Here is a 19,021-nt window from a genome sequence, read left to right on the forward strand (position 1 = left end):
GCGTGCGTGTGTGCGTGCGTGCGTGTGTGTGAATCATTCCTGGTAGTTCTGTGTTTGCTGGAGGCCTAGGGGGTAACACACCATAACAAAGGACTGCAAGAATTATTACTCTGCCACCTGCTGGTTAGCAAGGGGACTGCATTCAGCAAGTCAGGATACCAATGCTGCAGTTTTGTTTTGGTCTGTGTGCGTGCGTGCGTGCGTGTGTGCACGTGCGTGACAATCGACCACAGAAACAAATAAATCCGAAATGATGGTGATTTATCCAGTTCATTAAAGCCAAACAATCTGCGGATCATTGGCCAATGAGGTAACTTGTACTTCCTGTTTCCTGTCTCTTCCAGTGCTGGTATCGCTGTAGGTTTCTATGGCAACGGAGAGTCGAGTGACGGAGCCAATCGGCTGGCGTATTCCCTGCGTCACGCCAACCGCACCGTGGCCGGAGTGGAGAAACTGGTGAGTCACCTGAACACCATCACTGCAATTATACATTACAGTACATGTTCCATTAGGCAAATAATCGAGAACCATAACTGTTTTATGATTAAAAAAAAGGAGATCCGGCCGAGCGCTCAAAGTTTAAAGAGAGGAAAAGATACTTTATAATTGTTTTATGATGATGAGGAGAAAGACATTCTACTTTAACATTGATAGATAGATACCTTTATCGATCGGGAAAAGTGAGGCGCCAGGGACAGCACAATAAAGACACCCTCTAACAAATATGAATAAAATATACAGATGTCTACACCCTCTACAATCCTCCCGCCAAGGTAAGCCTATAGTTATGACATCAGCACAGACTACAGGTACAGGTGATAACAGACTTGATGTTACAATAGTCACACAATGTCGTAATACTACTAAGTCACAGAGAGTCAGTTACCGTTGCCCGATGTGTGCTTTGTTATACATTCTCATAGCAAACGGCACAAAGGACCGACATAAGCATGTTTAATTGATGAATTGACTCGAACATCACGAATGTTTCATTCACACATGCCCCTCCTCATGAGCAGACAGACTGATCCAGGCGAGAGCGACTGCGTCACTCCCTCCCCATCTGAAACGTCCATTACAGTCAGGTTCTTATCAGTGTGTGTGTGTGTGTGTGTGTGTGTGTGTGTGTGTGTGTGTGTGTGTGTGTGTGTCCGTGCGTGTGGTGCCAGGTGTCGGACAGTGCGCTGGCCTTGAACCAGACCGTGGAGGAGGGTTTGGTGCAGCTGGAGACGGTCTACCAGGAGCAGACGGACTATGTGTCCATCGTCCAGAAGCTGCAGGGACAGCTGGACGAGCTGGTCAGGCTGATGGTGGACGTTCCCTTCTGGTCCAACACCCGCATCTCCCTGGAGGAGCTGGCGCGCAAGACGGAGACCTTCGACTGGTACCGGTACGTAGAACCCACTCATCAAGACGGAGACCTTGGACTGGTACCGGTACGTAGAACCCACTCATCAAGGCGGAGACCTTGGACTGGTACCGGTACGTAGAACCCACTCATCAGACGGAGACCTTGGACTGGTACCGGTACGTAGAACCCACTCATCACCACCAGTGGTGGACAGTAACTACCGGTAAGTACGTTTACTCAAGCACTTGAGTAAACACTCAGTAAATAAAAAAATATTCTAAATCCTGAAATTCCTATGTTTCTATATCAGTGGTGCTCAATATTTCATGTCAAGGACCCCAAATATGATATGTAATTGGCCACCGACCCCCATATGAAAATATGTTATTCCAGGAACCCCTCAGAAACAAAGAACGTTCGCTCTGAAAGAATATGCATTCAAAGATTTGCGCCACATTTTCAAGATTTTTCAAAAATAGAAGATCTACAAGCTCATAGCGCGGCGCTCAGTGCTGCGCTACGAGATTGTAGATCTGCTATTTTTCAATAACTAAAGTATAACACAATGCTTAAAAGTTAAACACCACCAAGGGCTTTCCGTCCAAAATGTGTTAACCCACAAGACCCGAGACCAGATTCTACAAAATGTCTTCCAACCACTATATCAGAGGTTCTCAAACTTCTTCATGAAAAGGTCACCCAAAATTATATATATTTGCCCGCCGACCCCCATCTCAAAATATATTGTACTTGTACTCCAATTCAATTATTTGAAAACTTTAGTTACTTTGTAAATTATGATTATTTATTACAAAACATACATCTCCCACTTCAAACCTATATATATTCCGGCCATTTGAAAATTGCTGTACAAGCACACACACACACACACACACACAACCCCCAGATCCTGTGCATTTTAGATACAGTAGATACTCTGGTTATTGAAATGATGAAAAACCTGATGAAGAAGATAGATGATAATGTTGTGCTGTACATTGCTGTGTGTTTCCAGGTGGCTGGGGTACCTAGGTCTGCTGCTGTTCGACGTTCTCATCTGTCTCCTTGTGCTCTTTGGCCTAATACGCAACTCCAGAGGAACTCTGATTGGGTAGGCAGTCTTAAGCCATACTGATTATTTTTTAGCGGTTATGATTGGGTAGATAGTTTTGTGTAATACCTCTGTAGCTGTTCAGAAGAAGAAAAAAAGCACACACCCGTGTGAAATGATGTGTTTACACAAACACTCAAAACTGGCCATTCATTATCAATGTCATTTAATGTTTGTGTTAGGACCAAGTTTGTGTTTACACGCACTCTCAAAGCTGGACATGCGGGAGGGGCTAGCGCCCCTCAAAAAACACACACACTCGTTTGAAGTGAGGGGCGCTCTTATCATAATACATCATCATGCATCACATTCCGTGCTCAGCCAATCAAATCATCACTATGGGGTATTGGGGTACACACATTGCTCAGCCAATCAAATCAACGCTATGGGGTACTGAGCGGTCAGTCAGTGTGTTACTAACAGGGTTCTTGTCTCTCTCACAGAGTGTGTCTCCTCGGGGTCTCAGTGTGTTACTAACAGGGTTCTTGTCTCTCTCACAGAGTGTGTCTCCTCGGGGTCTTGACTCTGGTGATCAGCTGGGGGTCTCTGGGGCTGGAGCTAGCTGCTGCTGCGGTGAGTGTAACCATGGCAACATGGCTGAGCTCTCTACAGCACAATGACGTCATCTTCTCTGCTTCAGTGTGTGTGTGCGTGGATGTAACTGTAGTCTAATGGTTTGGTTTCATCCTCACAGACGGCCAGCGATTTTTGCGTTTCCCCGGATACCTACATCACCCGGGTGACGGAGGAGAATGCTGTCATTAACCAAGGTACACAACACAGGCGAGGGACTATTATGGGTTGTCCTTTCAGATTGCGTTTAGAAAGGTGGGAACATGAAACCGTGCATTTTAGATTATTATTTTATTTATTTTTTTAACAATATATTTATTGAATTTTCTTTTTTTTTTGACAGACAATACAACAAAACAATACATAATACAGACAATACAATACAATTACTTAAAATGAAAAACAAACAAAAAACAAAACAATAACATACATATATAAGTACAGTATAATAAAATAATGGCAACAATGGTAACAACAACAACAGTCCTTATGGCCACAAGACCAAACAGCTGCAGAGAATACAATTAGACAATTTCCACCATTACATAAGATAAATCATTAACCGTAATATATTGGATAAACCTTCCCCATATCTTATCAAACATCTTCTGTTTATTCTTCAAAGTATAAGTGATTCTTTCCAGAGGAAGACACAATGATAACTCCCTAAACCACTGAGCAATACTGGGTTTGCCTATCTTTTTCCACGATAAGGCTATAGCCCTTTTGGCTTGTAGTAAACATAAATCCAGGAATCTTTGTTCGCTACTCTGAATCTTATGGCCAGGTGGGTAAAGACCTAATAGAAACAGTTTTGGGTCAAGCTCAATATCTATCGACAATATCTTCTGAATCTCCCTCCTCACTTCTTCATTTTAGATAAATTGATTGATTGAGCACTTTTTTTAAAATGAATTCAAAAGCATGAAAGCACAAAACTCCTCCTTTCCATTGTGGTCCTTTTTGGGGTAGGGAGCAAGAACACAACAAAACAAAAGGCAAAACAATAATACAAAAACAGCAAAGAAGCAAGAAACATGTTTTAAGGATCGAATTTATCAATAATGTGTTATCAAAAGATTCTAAAGGTTGGGTCCGGGGACCCCCAGGGGTGCCTGAGGGCTGAGGCGGTTCCAATTAAGGTTCCATAGCTAAAATCCACCTTTCAGCATGCCAAAGGATTACTCCCCCCCCAGTCTAGTGACTACCCCCACCTCCTTATAAGCCCCTTCTTTCTTCCCCAACCTGTACATATTTATTTTCACCTTTCATGATGATTTGAATGTTGTTGTTATTTTTCATGTCATAATTAGGAATTGAATAACCAGGAGCTGAATGGAAATAAAGCCACAAGGACTTTTTTCGGTGATCCCTTTGGAAGTGTGTTTGACTGTACCCTGTACTGATTACATGGCTGTTTGACTGTACCCTGTACTGATTGCATTCAATCGATCAATCAAATTAGGAACCATTCAAACACTTCTACAAGCTCAAATCTTCTCCTTTGGCTCCGTGGCTAAATACCTTTCACAAAGGTCCTTCCGTCCTTGACATTAAAACGTTTGAGAAACACTTGGAGGAGTCATCGATTGGTTTATGCATAGTGCAGACACGAGGGTCTTTGGAAGGAGTGGACAGACAGATAGGAACATAAACGCTGTAGGATCTACTCCTACTCCTGGGTTTATACAATTATACTGTGACAGTCAAACATCCAGTCTGGCACACTGCAGCTATTCTAGGAAATGTGTTTCTGTGTGTGTGTGTGTGTGTGTGTGTGTGTGTGTGTGTGTGTGTGTGTGTGTGTGTGTGTGTGTGTGTGTGTGTGTGTGTGTGTGTGTGTGTGTGTGTGTGTGTGTGTGTGTGTGTGTGTGTGTGTGTGTGTGTGTGTGTGTGTGTGTGTGTGTGTGTGTGTGTGTGTGTGTGTGTGTGTGTGTGTGTGTGTGTGTGTGTGCGCGTGTGTGTGTGTGTTCACTATAGTTCCAGGGGGATTATGTCTGACTGACACTGCTATCTAAACCGCTCCTTGCCTCTCTACTGACTGCATGCATCAGCAAACCTCTTCTCCCATCAAGCTCCTTCACCTGTGTGTGTGTGTGTGTGTGTGTGTGTGCGTGTATCTATCTGTGTGTGTGTCTGTGTCCCAAATTCTGAGGCAAAGCTTCACAAGCTTTTGTTTCTTTTATTTAGATCATTATCTGATTTGTTCTCTCTCTCTCTCTCTCTCTCTCTCTCTCTCTCTCTCTCTCTCTTCTTTTTATCTCCCATTCTTTTCTTCCTCTCGTCTTCTAATGAGTTCTGTCCTTCACTCTGTTGTTTATCAGATGTTTCCGCTCTATCTGTCTCATCTGCCTTTGTTACACACACACAGACACGCACGCACGCACAAACACACATGCATGCGTAATATTGTTACCAACCATCCACAGAGACTGACAGCCAGTCAGTCATTACCACAAAATGGGGGCACGGTAGAACAGTCTGTAGCGCTGTCGCCTCACAGCTAGAAGGTCCCAGCGTGTTCTCCCTGCTCACTCCTCATGTATTGAAGGAAGCATGACTCATGAGCTCAGTTCGGGCTCTCCCCAGGCTAGCAGAGGGAGAGAGAGTAGCGCACAGGATTACAGTGAAAAATGTGTTACAAAATTGTGGGATAAGAATTTAGATAAAGAAAAATATATATTACCACAAAATGAATTTATTGTTTGCATTTTGCTTTTCTCATGGCCATTTGAAATATACTGATGTTTCTTTTCTCCTTCTATCCCCAGATATCTTGCAGTATTACCTGAGATGCAACACTGGTCAAGTGAATCCCTTCCAGCAGGTATTTTCTATTGTCACTGTCCTTAGAGTCCATTACAGTGTGTAGGATCAAAGAGAAGGTGCACCGAAGGGAGCTCAGATCAAAGTGTAGAAAATAGAGCCGCACGCTGTAGGTCCCTTTGGAAATTGTTTTCTTTTCTTTTTTTTCTTCTTTTTATTAAACTTACAGAAGAAGCCTAGTTCTAACTTCAAACTGAGATTTTTATTTGTATTTTTTTAATAAAAAAAAAAAAAGATAACACTTTGTCAGAATTGGAAAGAAAAATACTGTTACGTCTACTTAAAACACTTTCTTTCTCTTTTTTGGGGGACATATAGGCTACTAGTACAGATTCCATGGGGCGTTTAAGCAAAGCTTTGAGAAGTCTGATACAGTATATTCTGTTCTTCTTGTATAGCATTTCCCAAACCTGCCAACCGTCATCACTTCAAGTTCAAGTCCTTTAACGTTACATAATATAACAGCGATGGTCCTCTCTTTTTTTCTCTGTGCAGTCAGCATACTTGTCCGCACATAATGTACTCTACGACCACTGTAGCTGGTTATGACATTTACATAATGCATTGGTTCACATACTTTTTTATTTCAAGGACTCCCATAACTCTGAAAGTGTACAAATGGAACCAAATGGACCCATGTGGGTAAATTTTGTTACATTTGTACACTCAGAGTTACAGACCTATAAGGGTCCAGAACCCCCTCAAGGAACCTTACCATAGATTCCCTGGACCTCACTTTGAGAACCACAGACATAATGCATTGCTTTTTAAAATGACTTTAATTTCCCCTTTTTCATGTGGTTCAGTGAATTAGTCAAGCATTTGAATAATGTGCGTTTGTGTGTGTGTGTGTGTGTGTGTGTGTGTGTGTGGGGGTGGGGGGTGTGTGTGTGTGTCTGTGTCTGTGTGTGTGCACGCATGTTTTACAGAGGTTGTCAGGGAGCCATAAATCTTTGGTGGAGATGCAGGATGATGTGGCAGAACTACTGAGATCAGCGACACGTGATTATCCCAGCACCAAGGTGTGTGTGTGTGTGTGTGTGTGTGTGTGTGTGACTGTGCGTGTGTGACTGTGCGTGTGTGCTGTGCGAGGGTGTGTGCGTCAAAGTGCTGAATTATTTTTGGGGAGGATTAGTTGTGATAATTGGCATGTGTGAACACAAGTTTATTCTTCTGTATTTGTGGGTGTGCGTGCGTGCGTGCGTGTGTGTGTGCGTGCTTGCGTGCGTCCGTACATGCACATTTGTGCGTGTGTAGGGGACTCTAGAACAGATCCAGACAGTATTGAACTCCACTGAGGTCGGTCTGCACCAACTCACTGCTCTAGTGGACTGCCGCAGCCTACACATGGTGAGTCACTGTGTGTTAGTGTGTGTGTGTGTGTGTGTGTGTGTGTGTGTGTGTGTGTGTGTGTGTGTGTGTGTGTTCGAGTGAGCACATGTGTCGTGACTTGTAAAATAATGGGTGAAACAATCCCCACTTAGGACTGATAAATATATTGATACATTATATTGATAAACTACATACAAACCAATACGGATGTGAGTGCGAAATCATCTTAGGACACGGTTCACATGTAATTCATGACACATTCATATCTGGCCAACCACAGCGTGAGAATGATGGGGTGTTGATAGATGTGGCAGCTAAAAACAATCTTCATTTAAATATCACACTCCTAAATATTAAATTATCTCACATTGAAACTTTAATGATTCCAATTGAACCAATTACAATTTATTTGCTATTGTCAGCCTGAAAAGTGGCACTTCACCACTTTTCAACCTATCCTCATATAATAGGTCCTCACTAATAATCATGAAAAAATGGCATGATTTTTTTCTACTCAGTCTGTGTCTCATAGGACGGCTGTGGGCAGATTAGAAACCGTCTTCCAGTGACATCATCATTAGGCATTTTATTTTAAACAAGATTTTTTTACAAAAATATTTAGATTTTCATTATCGTGAGAACGATGGCTTCTATTTTCGCATTGCAACTTTTCAGGACTAGAAAGGCTACAGTTTCTATTAGCTTGTATTCCTCATCGATGATGTCACTGGAAGACGTCACTGGAAAACTGCCCACAGCCCTCCTATGAGACACAGGCCGAGTAGAACCTATATATGAAGATAGGTTGAAAAGTGGTGAAGTGGTCCTTTAAACGAAGTCCGAAAATAGCATTGCTGTCAAAATAACTCTAATTGGCATAGAGGCCAGTTAGAAATATATATGGTCTAATTATGATTGACTGAGATGGATTTGTTATGCTCCACCTTACCCCCACGCTGACTCAAAAACACGCGTACGTGAGTTGAGATTTGACGTGGGATTTGAACGCTGTCTCTGCTCAATAGATAAACCACAAGCTTTGCGGGGAATTGACCGTAAGGCCAGTTTTCGTTTTGTCGTACATTCATTTCGTAACTGAATGACTTCCCTAACCCTGACTTCTGTGATCAGCTTCTTTTATTTGACCCTGCTGCTGTCTGTGTGTCCAGGACTATGTCCAGGCATTGACAGGGCTGTGTTATGACGGGGTGGAGGGCCTCATCTACCTGGTCCTGTTCTCCTTTGTCACGGCTCTCATGTTCTCCTCCATCGTCTGCAGTGTGCCTCATACCTGGCCCAACAAGAGGTAACACACACACGCACGCACGCACACACATACCACACACACACACACACACACACACACACACACACACACGCACACTCTACAGATACATGCACGTGTAGAATCCTGTTATTACACTCCTGCATCCGTCTCTTTCGGTGAATCTAACAGCTTAAGCCTGACTTCTACTTATTCATATGAGGGAGACGTGTGTGGAAATTAGACCACACTATAAGCTCACCGCGTGATTTGAGCTTGTAGATTGTCTTTTTGGCACACAGTGCCATCATACGATGAGTATAAATCGGGTCTAACTGCTCCACTGTCTTAACTGGACCTCACCTGATAATTCACCTGCGGACCAAACCATTCAACGTTCATGCATGTACTTGTTTCTTTCACTGTACATCCGTCTACACGTCCGTTCGTCCGTCTGTCTGTCTGTCCGTCCGTCCGTCCGTCCGTTCGTCCGTCTGTCTGCCTGTCAATCCATTCTTCATGTCTGCCTTCTCTGCACGACCATTTTATGGTTTGTGTTTTGCTCTGCTTGTCTCTGTCTATGTTGTTCACCAGTCGACTTCACCAAAGCTTTTCAGTTTTCTGTCCTCTGTCCTCTGAGCCCCCCAAGTTAGATTCTGTGTTTTCTGTGACCCCACAACCTCCTTCTGTTCTTCCCCTCCCCCTCCCCCCAGTTTGTCCTGATTTGGAAATACCCCTGGGCATCTTAGCGATAGATCATGTGTATCGATAAAGATAGTTGGCCCGATGGTTAGCTGCTTATTGTCAGTGTCTTTTATCTTATGTTCCATTAGCCTCCATGGTGTAACTGGCTTGTGATGAATCGCTGAATAGAATTGCCAGCGTAAATATAGATTAAAAAAAACCTGGTATCGGTGGTCACGCTAATTCATGGATTTCAATGATGATACACAGTCTCTCTGTGTGTTTGTGTGTACGTGCGTGCATGCATGCTTGTGTATGACACCGGTAGTATCTCAGGCTTTTAACGTTAAACTAGACTAGATTTTGAAGCCAACTGCTTATTTGGCTAACTGTGTTGCTCTGAATGGGATCCCAAAATTAAACTGGCGAAATAGCACCCACCCCCTGGTGGCCCCATTGGGGAATGACTTCCTTTCTGGGTGTTCCTTCTTTGCAGGCCCCCATTTTAATATTCTTTATACAACTCATCTCCTCTTTCCTTTCCTTCAAGTCATGTCCCTGATGTGACAATGTAGCTCACATACAGTTAAGTCCACTAAGGACTAATGTAATTGGACAATATTGTGCATAATTTACAGGTGAGCAATGTACTAGACAAACTGCTGTGTTCTCTAGACGGAGACACGTCTTCCAAATCAGCACACATCTTATCTGATGCCTCATTCTTTTTCGTTGCTGGCCGTTTTACATTCCCGACCATTTTTATGTCTGAAAATGGTTTGCCCAACCCTGCCATTTTATCTATTTTTTTCCTGATATTTTTTGCTTTAGTTTCTCATGAAGCACTCAAAGATGCATGAATTTGAACGCTTGAAATGGATTGTTGCAATCCGGACAGCTTCAAGTATGAAAATGATTCAAAAGAACAATGAAGGATGAAGGATTTGACTGCATGTTCCTTCTTATCAAACGGGAATAGAGTGTAATGATATATAATCACACACCTAATGACACAGCTTCATAGGTCTTGTTTGCTGGGAAACTATGATCTTTGTGGCAATCTAAGAAACATTCTTTTACAGTTTTGTAGTGAATTGCGCAGACTTTCTTTTCTATTCAGCAGCATTGGGGGCCGGAGGCATGAAATGAAACGACCTTGCAGTGTGTGGGCTTCCTACTTCGTCGCACGAGCCTTTCCCTCGACAAAAATGATATATTGTCAGCTGAAAAACGGGAAACTGCTGCTACTACTTATTTTTCTTTCTGTCTATAGTGACATGTGTCGAAAGGGTCGGGTGACGAAGTACAGTAAAATTCCTCTCCCTCCTCTCCTCCTAACATCCTTTTCAACCACTTGTTTTCACTGTTGTTTCTCTCGGATATACCCCCCCCCCCCTATGCCCCTGTCCTAATTCCCCCCCACCCATCCCACGCCCCCTCTGTCCTTAACCCGGCCCCTGACCAATCCAAGGACGGATGAGGAAGATGGAGAGGAGGAGTCGGGCGCCTCACGGGGCGGTGGCGTGCACGATAACCTGTACCGCGTTCACATGCCCAGTCTCTACAGCTGTGGGTCCAGCTACGGTAGCGAAGCTAGCCTGCCCGCTACTGCCCACACTGTCAGCAATGCCCCCGTCACTGAGTACATGTGAGTTTAGCACCCACCGCTAGCTGGCCGCTAGCAAGGATCCACACACTGCCTGCTCGCTATACCACCTAGACTGTCATCAATGCTGATCTACAGCACACTGCCTGCTATATATGTAGGTTAGTGTAGTTAGCTGCCTGCGATGTCAGCATGTCCTTTGTGACACATTGTTAGAAATATTGTCCTTTTGGCACTTTTCCACTGTGTGGTACCAGCTCAACTCAACTCAAGACTCACTCTACGACTGCCTTTTTTGGGGGGGTTTTCCATTAGGTAGAAGTACTAAGTCGTTTTCTGGTATCACCTCCGTTGTTGTGGTTCCAACTATGCTGAAGCGATACCAAAAGGTGACATATGAAAACAGTTCACTTCAGCATTGTTTAACACTCTCCTTTATAGTGGATTGAGGAGGTCCTATCTGCAGTGGAAAACAAAGTAATGCGAGTAGAGTTGAACCTGTGCCATGCAGTGGGAAAGCGTCATTAGTCCAGTTAGCACCCTTCATTAGTTTTCCTCTTTGCCTGTCAGCACAAAACCCACTTACAGAGCATTTGAGTTGGGCACTCAATATAGTGTTAGCTGACATTAAAAATGAAAGATTTCCCACTGCTTGCCTTGACAATTTGCGACAAGATTACAGGAATTGCCTGCCCTGATTTCAAGCACACAGAATATAAATTAGTGAGCATTCAGTGCAACACTGTTTATCATAAGTTTATGCCACCACTGCCTGCTACAATGTGATCTAGCACAATCAATATGTTGCAAGGATAAATCTACGTTTAGGTATGACATCACTTGTATGCTTAAAACTATATTGCCGGTAAAAATCCTCAAACCTCAAACTATCATTGATATCAAGTTTTTAAAACATGCATGACATGGTTGCGTAATCTTTTAATCCATGCGTTTATATAATGGTAACAACGTGGTTTTTTTTAAAAGTCATGTACTGTCACAATGTTTCTACTCAACCAGTATCCCATGCTGAGACTACACAGATAATGGTCGCTGTGCTACTTACGATGTTATCTTATTATTTCTGCGATGTCCATAATATGATGACGGTTCCAAAAGTCTAAACAACACAATACAAATAAATAAAAGCGTTATAGTTGATACGTTGTGACCACAGGTCACCCCTCATTCTGAGCATGCTCTGAGCAGCCACATGCAGTAACCTCTTATTCTATAATGCAGGAGCCAGAATGCAAACTTTCAGAACCCTCGGTGTGAGAACACCCCCCTGATTGGCAGGGAGTCCCCTCCACCCTCTGTAAGTGCACACTTTCTAGTACACACTCTCCCCTTTGGCTGTGTTCCAATACCCACACTACAGCTGCTAACCAATGTAAGACCTGGAAACCTCATAAAGTGCATATTTACGGCGACGCCAGTCACAAATTTGACATGTTCATGCACTCGTCTATTTACTATGCTTATATCTTGCTAGTAGTGTGGATGTTGGAAAGTAGCACCCTATCCCCTACACCACTGCAAGTATCCACTCTGCTCATCCTAGAACGGAACTCCTTTACGAAGGTCATTTTGGCAGCCTGGGATAACAGGGATGTTTAAATGCAGACTGTTGCTCGCAAAAGTGCACAAAAACAGAGCCTTGACTATGGTAGCTTTAATGCCTATTTTAATTGTTGAGTCAGTCTAATACGTGTTAATTTCCCTCCATATTTGCATATTATCTATTTCTGATGTAAAACAAAAACCTGGTTAGTTTTGCTGTGCTTATGTCAGCACAGTACGAGAAGGAGTTGTCCCCAATTGATGGGATTTGTAGTTTTACATTTGACTACTTTCCCAGCGTTATTAGAAAGACATACCTGGTTCTTCATCTGTTTTATTGATATCTGAAGTGCACAAACACAGTCGCACACACACACACACACACACACACACACACACACACACACACACACACACACACACACACACACACACACACACACACAGTTACATAACACACACAGTCACACACACACACACACACACACACACACACACAAACACTATCCAGCAGTATTTGTAGTGCATGACGGAGTGTGGCCAGATCTCGCAGAGTGATTGAATGTTTCAACTCAGCCAAGCCTGAGTCCAGTGGCAGGTGTTTGATGCAGAATCTCAGTAAATGTCCCTCTGGGCCTGCTCCAGTCGATATGAAACGTAGCCACAAATAATGTCTCGTAGCATTCCACTCTTTCTGCTGTATGTGTCCTCGCTCCATGTGACCCAGACGGAGCCCTGTGCGGTCCAGGGTTGAGTTCTAAGAACCGCGCGTATACCCCCGGGCCCGGGACCTTTCAGACGCCCCACCCCTCTACCCCCGACCCCTCACCGCCATAGTGTGTCTCTGTGTATCTTCAGCTCCAGGTGCATGATGTGTCCCAGGTGTATCTGTACCGATCCCCCCCACCCCTCTCCCCATCACCACCGTCACTGTCTGGACCACCATCCAACGTTCTTCTTCTTAACAAAGAGCACATGTCTCCTTCCACCTCCTGCTCCTAAACCTGCAGCAAACCCCTACAAAATGGACACAATTCAGTGGCCCAGGTGTGCTTTCATCACCAGCCACGTTGTCCCAAGTGTCCTCACAGAGGCCTCCATGTGTAGCTCCTCCACTAGAGACACACTAACTCATACCAGGCTAACCTTCTACATCAGAACTAGAGCACTAACTGCAAACCCTCATTTTAAATAACCACTTTATGAATTCACATTATATATATATATATATATATAATTTATTTTTTAATTGAAATTAATACAATGTACAATGACCACCGCTAATCTGCTGCATACTGAGTGTTTGTAACCAACCCCCTGGCTGTCCAAATGACTGGTGAGAGCATTTCAACTGTGTGTGTGTGTGTGTGTGTGTGTGTGTGTGTGTGTGTGTGTGTGTGTGTGTGTGTGTGTGTGTGTGTGTGTGTGTGTGTGTGTGTGTGTGTGTGTGTGTGTGTGTGTGTGTGTGTGTGTGTGTGTGTGTGTGTGTGTGTGTGTGTGTGTTTCTGAGTCTGTCGTGTGTTATTTCACATGTGCAAAAAAAACAAAACACGCATCTGTCTGTCTGTCTGTCTGTATGTCTGTCTTACCATCGACAGTCCCAGTTTTCTCTCCCTCTCTCTCCACTTTAACTCTTCCAGCCATTCCCCTTTGCTTCATCAAAAACATGTATTTAGTGTAAGTGTTAAGTGGAAAGTTTATCGCAAAACAACATATCACAGCGCACATTGCCTATTCCCTCCCCCAGTTTTTGCAGTTGACTAGCTGAACAAGCAAGTTTCTTCAAGGATCGCTAAACCATTCCGTTCCACAGCATCATAATCATGACCATAATCATGTATTCATTCATCCTCTCGTTGTATTATGTTTTTTTTTAGTTCCCCCCCAATCTCTTTTCTCTGTCTTCCTCCCTGCCTCAGACTGATAGCCTCATTCCATCTGTTCACATCGCATCTCCTGCTCTCTTCATCCGCTGGTCTCCGCTCGCTGCCTCTCTCCCCTTCCTCCTCCGTTTCTCTCTCTCTCTCTCTCACACGTTTTCTGTGTTCTCTCTTCGTTCTCCCTCTCACCTCTCCTATGTGACTGTCCCCCTCCAGTACACCTCCAGTATGAGAGCCAAGTACCTCGCCACCAGCCGACCCGACCAGAACCGACGCTCCGTTCCCAATGACCAGCTCGACCCGGCCAGCCGGCCTCACCCCGCCGCCCGGCCGCAATCCTCCGTCCACTAGGATCCACCGACCAGGCGACTACCGCCACACCACACCAAACCGCTCCCACCAACTGAACCATGAATCCTTAAGATAAGGGGGGGGGGGGGGGGCAATGGCGTCCTAAGAGCCAAACCGGATCTCAGAACAACCGTTCGGGATCGTACTACCAAGACTCACTCAGACAAGCACCAAGAATCCACTGCCTTGGAGTGCAACATCCCAGACCCGTTCACACAATGAAGGTCTCCGTCATCTCTCACTCCAGGAATGCTGGTGCTCAGTCTGCAGTGGTTCTCAAACGTTTGGATTTCAAGGACACCCCCAAGTTTGTTATGCGTTAGGGCCACGTATCCCCCATAACTCTGAGAGTGTACAACTGGATTTGTACACGCTCAGAGTTACAGACCTGCAAGGGGTCCATTTGGTTCCTAACTAACAATAATTTAGCTCGGGGAAGGGACCCCGTGGAACCTCCTCAAAGACCCCCTGGCAGCCCCCGAACCACACTTTGAGAACCACTACGCCTACAGCTTCACTCTCTGTCCATACCCCTCCTCCTACTGTACACTGCCCTCCGCTGGAGATTCCTGGCACTACACTGAGCCACGCCACTTGAGTCCCCTGATAGAGCCACACATTACATTCAGGACACACACACATGCGTGCGTAATTCTGGCGCGAGTGGCGCCACACACACACATGCGCACACACACACACACACACACACACACACACACACACACACAAACACACTGTACAGACTGTAAATATTGATCAAGTGTGTTTCATTCCGAACCCATTAGGCAATAGAGTCATAATCATCTAACATGGTGATTAGTGTGTGTCATGGTACTGTAATCACACGCACACACCACTTTGAGAACCACTGGTCTAAAAGAAACTGAACATGAAGCAGCCAGTGAAGCAGAAAAGCCATGAGACTGTAGATAGAAGGTAGAATTCTACATCCTCTTCTAACTAAACCGTGCTGTTTAAACCTATAACTTGAATGGTGAGCTCCGGAGCGTGTTCATGTCTCTCTGTGCTTTGTTCAGCGTGCCTGTCGGTGCGTCGATTAATATGCTTTTTCTTCTTTTTTTAACATAAAATATGAGCCAGGAATGCTACATTGGAAGAACAGTTCCAGGTGGTATTAATGGCCTGGGTAGTGTAGATGAAAGGATATTGGAGAGCTCTATCTGTGCCAAAAAAAACTCTGGATAATGAGGGATGCTTAACCCCGCCCCTGGCTCCTCCCTCCCTCGCCCATAAACTGCCTCCATGTGACTTGAAAAGGGGAAGAGGGAAAACATTTCGAGAAGGATTTCTTTTTAAATCTCATTGTAAATATAATAAATTAAAGAGGGGACAGAATGCCCAACCACGAGAAGACAGTGGACACTAATGGTGACTTTGTGAGACATGGGCTTAACGGGGGGTGATGCCCATCAGCTGTGGTTCCAGAATGGAGAAGGAACTGAAAGTGATTCCTTTTACCGTTCAGAGCACAAAGGAAAACATACGAACAACAAACAGGGAAAATGGTAACCTGTGTAAACAATTTTAAAAACGCCCTTTTTCCTGAATAGTCCCCCTTCGTCCCACTAGAATCAAGGACATCACAAAGCGGGTGCTTTTTCCTTTTTCTTCGTTCATAAACTGACATTAAGAGCTGTGGTGCTGCATCCAAGTAATCCTGATAACGCGGAGCTTCTTTTTATCCCTTCTTAGCCACTGTCATTGCAGTTTAACCCCCCGTCTCCTCCACCCTGTCTTAGTTATTTTTGTAATTTTCTTTTTATGTGGAAGATCTGCCGCGAAGAAAACGGAGAGGGCAGAGGCCGGAGAGATCGAGGAGGAGGTCAACCCCCCGAGGATGTTTAGTTTTGTCATATTTTCGTTTAAATTGTTTCGTTTTCCCTCAAAAGCACAACAATGCTTTTCAAGGTGACATTGGGGACACTGCCAGCGGATTCCTGCCTCTCTCTCTCTCTCTCTCTCTCTTGACTCTGTATAGTGTATAAAAAACAATCTAGTCGTGAACCTGTGCGTGTGACATCATCATCACCACTGTGTGATTGGCTATTGCTGTATCTCAGTGTTACTGTGTGTAGGTATGGTTAATCTGATGTGTCTGATTGGGCAGAGAGCGGGGCCCACCCCCTATCTAGTGGTACCTTGCCTGCATAATTTCCGCACACATGCATGCATGCGCTACGCACACACACACACACACACACACACACACACACATACACATGCTACATGCGGTACACACACAAACACACACACACACACACATACATTTCACACACCCTAGAAATCACCACACTGTTTACTACACTACTGTTTACTTCTGCATCTAGCATTAGCACCCATTTGCCCTCTCACAGCCCGTGGCATCACGGATGACCATTTGCATTATGGGTGACGTAGTATGTTTAGCGAGCTATTATAGAGGAGTGCCTAGCCGAGGGAAATAGAAGTGTAGTGATTTTCAGTGGACGGCACCCTAACCTTCACCTTCCACCTTCTTTAACTGTCCTTAATTCATTCATTAATGACCACTTCTCGTACTAGCGAGACAATCTTTACCTGTGTGATATTTTACTATACGATTACGTTCCTTCACGCCACGCTAACAGCTAGCGCTACCTGTACTGTGGTACTTTACAGTGTTTGGGGCAAAGAATAAAATTAAAATTAAAAAAATGATTTGTTGGACTAGTCACTGAACAATGGCCTTTCTTTCACAATGTTTTTTAAACTCTTAATACACTCTTCATATCACTACATGTTTTTTTTCTCTCTCTGTCTTATTAAAAAAAAAGTTAAACTTTAATGATAAAACAATAGCTAGCTGTTTTTCTAGGAGAAGAAAAGGCAAGAGCAACGTTTTTTGTTTGTTTCTTTTTCCTTTCTTATTAAATGGTGAATGGCTCTCCGTCTTGCATTGCAATGTTTTAATAAAACAGTATTCCAGTGTAGGTCTGCAACACCTGACTCAAAATGGTATTTGGAGTCCTGTCAGAGAGCTTCCACTGAGTTTGGTCTCAATCTCAGCTGACAAACGTCAGTATTGTTAAGCCATTTCTACAAAATGTCTGCTAAATCCTAACGGTTTTCTGAAAAATTTATGTTGCTATATATCAGTGATCAAAACTTTTTCATGTCCAAAAATTCTATGCATTTGGTTGTGGACCCCCCCCCCCCCCCCCCATCTCAGAATATTTTGTTCCAGATACACCCAGAAGCAAATATTTGAGTTAAAATTTTCTAAAAAAAATTAAAAAGATTAGCAACATTTTAAAGAGCTTCCAAAATAGCAGATCTACATGCTCATAGCGTGGCACAAAGTGACATGCTCTGAGCTTGTATATCTGCTATTTTTTAATAGCCAACCAATGTGCTATATATAGGCCCATAGCTAAACTTACACAGATGCTTTCCCAGTTTTAATGGGTTAAATGTATAAACCAAGAAATCGCTAATCTAACAGCTGTGAGCTTGTGGATCAGCTATTTGTGAATGCCCCGCCCCCCAGAATAGAGACCGTTGTTGTACATGGGGTTCAAGAAGTTAAGTTAATGGCAAGTCTCATCTCTATACCTTCTTGAGGCTAGATGGAGCAAAGAGGTCGAGAGGTTATCTTACAGGCTCAAATACAGTTCTATCCAGGTGTGGTAGATGTCTTCTGTTTTTTCTATGGCTGTTTTTAATTTTCTGATGGATTAACTAAGATATTAATAATGATGATGTACATGTCAAAACTGTGGTAATGATATCATTCAGCCTGGAATAAATGTTTTAAAAAAAAAAGTGAAAAGAAATTAAAGCAACTTTAACTTACGCATGTTAGTGTTCTTTTTTGTGTACACTGTAGAATCTGTCTTTCAAGGGTAATTAAGCCTAATTTTGCATAGGTACGGATGTGCTGAGGGCGCTGACCCCTGTTGGTGGTGGGACACACACACACACACACACACACACATTCATTTTAAATTTAATGAATGTGTACACTGTCTTTCTTTTATCATTAATTTTTTAAGAGCCTGCCCAGGGACTACAGCTGAAATTTAGCTTTGGCTAACTCGATCTGGCCCATTTACATTGAGGTGAAAACTGACATGTTGATTAATGAGCTTTGTCCCTGTCAAATTAATTAATTAACTATTACCCGGTTCAATTAATTCGAGGGGAAAGGGAAGGCACTTTCTCCCAAAATCAGTTAAGGCATACATTTGGTTATTGCTGCTTCTGCCACTGTGCATAAATGGGATGTTAATATGTGCATGTTGTTTGTCCTTGACCGTCTAGTGGCTCTAGCCTCTTTGATTTGCATAATACACAGGCTCTTTAATTTCCAATACAAGTAACTATAAAATCCAACACAGACTGTTGGTGAAATATAGAACACTGTCTTTGTATTGTGTGTACTGTACGCCGCGCTACATGAAGCAGAATAATTATAACAAATTGACTTGAGTATAGAAAATGT

General features: G+C 43.6%; 1 protein-coding gene across 3 annotated transcripts in view; it reads left to right on the forward strand.

Moving 5' to 3' along the window:
• Window positions 1–18,363, forward strand: part of ttyh3b (tweety family member 3b) — a 43,956-nt gene extending 25,593 nt beyond the window's left edge. Inside the window, exons 4-15 of one of the 3 annotated variants that reach the window (XM_080759350.1) lie at window positions 345–456; window positions 1,170–1,390; window positions 2,367–2,462; window positions 2,963–3,035; window positions 3,157–3,232; window positions 5,807–5,862; window positions 6,791–6,883; window positions 7,119–7,211; window positions 8,363–8,499; window positions 10,613–10,789; window positions 11,990–12,065; window positions 14,407–18,363. In XM_080759350.1, the coding sequence (XP_080615476.1) occupies window positions 345–456; window positions 1,170–1,390; window positions 2,367–2,462; window positions 2,963–3,035; window positions 3,157–3,232; window positions 5,807–5,862; window positions 6,791–6,883; window positions 7,119–7,211; window positions 8,363–8,499; window positions 10,613–10,789; window positions 11,990–12,065; window positions 14,407–14,541 (1,345 nt within the window). In that variant the 3' untranslated portion in view covers window positions 14,542–18,363. The remainder of the gene's footprint in view (window positions 1–344; window positions 457–1,169; window positions 1,391–2,366; window positions 2,463–2,962; window positions 3,036–3,156; window positions 3,233–5,806; window positions 5,863–6,790; window positions 6,884–7,118; window positions 7,212–8,362; window positions 8,500–10,612; window positions 10,790–11,989; window positions 12,066–14,406) is intronic. The other 2 variants (XM_080759351.1, XM_080759352.1) reach the window with 2 other exon arrangements.
• The last annotated feature ends 658 nt before the right edge of the window (window positions 18,364–19,021 follow it).

Source organism: Protomyctophum bolini, assembly GCF_963924005.1.
Source record: "Protomyctophum bolini genome assembly, chromosome: 3".
Taxonomy (NCBI): Eukaryota; Metazoa; Chordata; class Actinopteri; order Myctophiformes; family Myctophidae; genus Protomyctophum; species Protomyctophum bolini.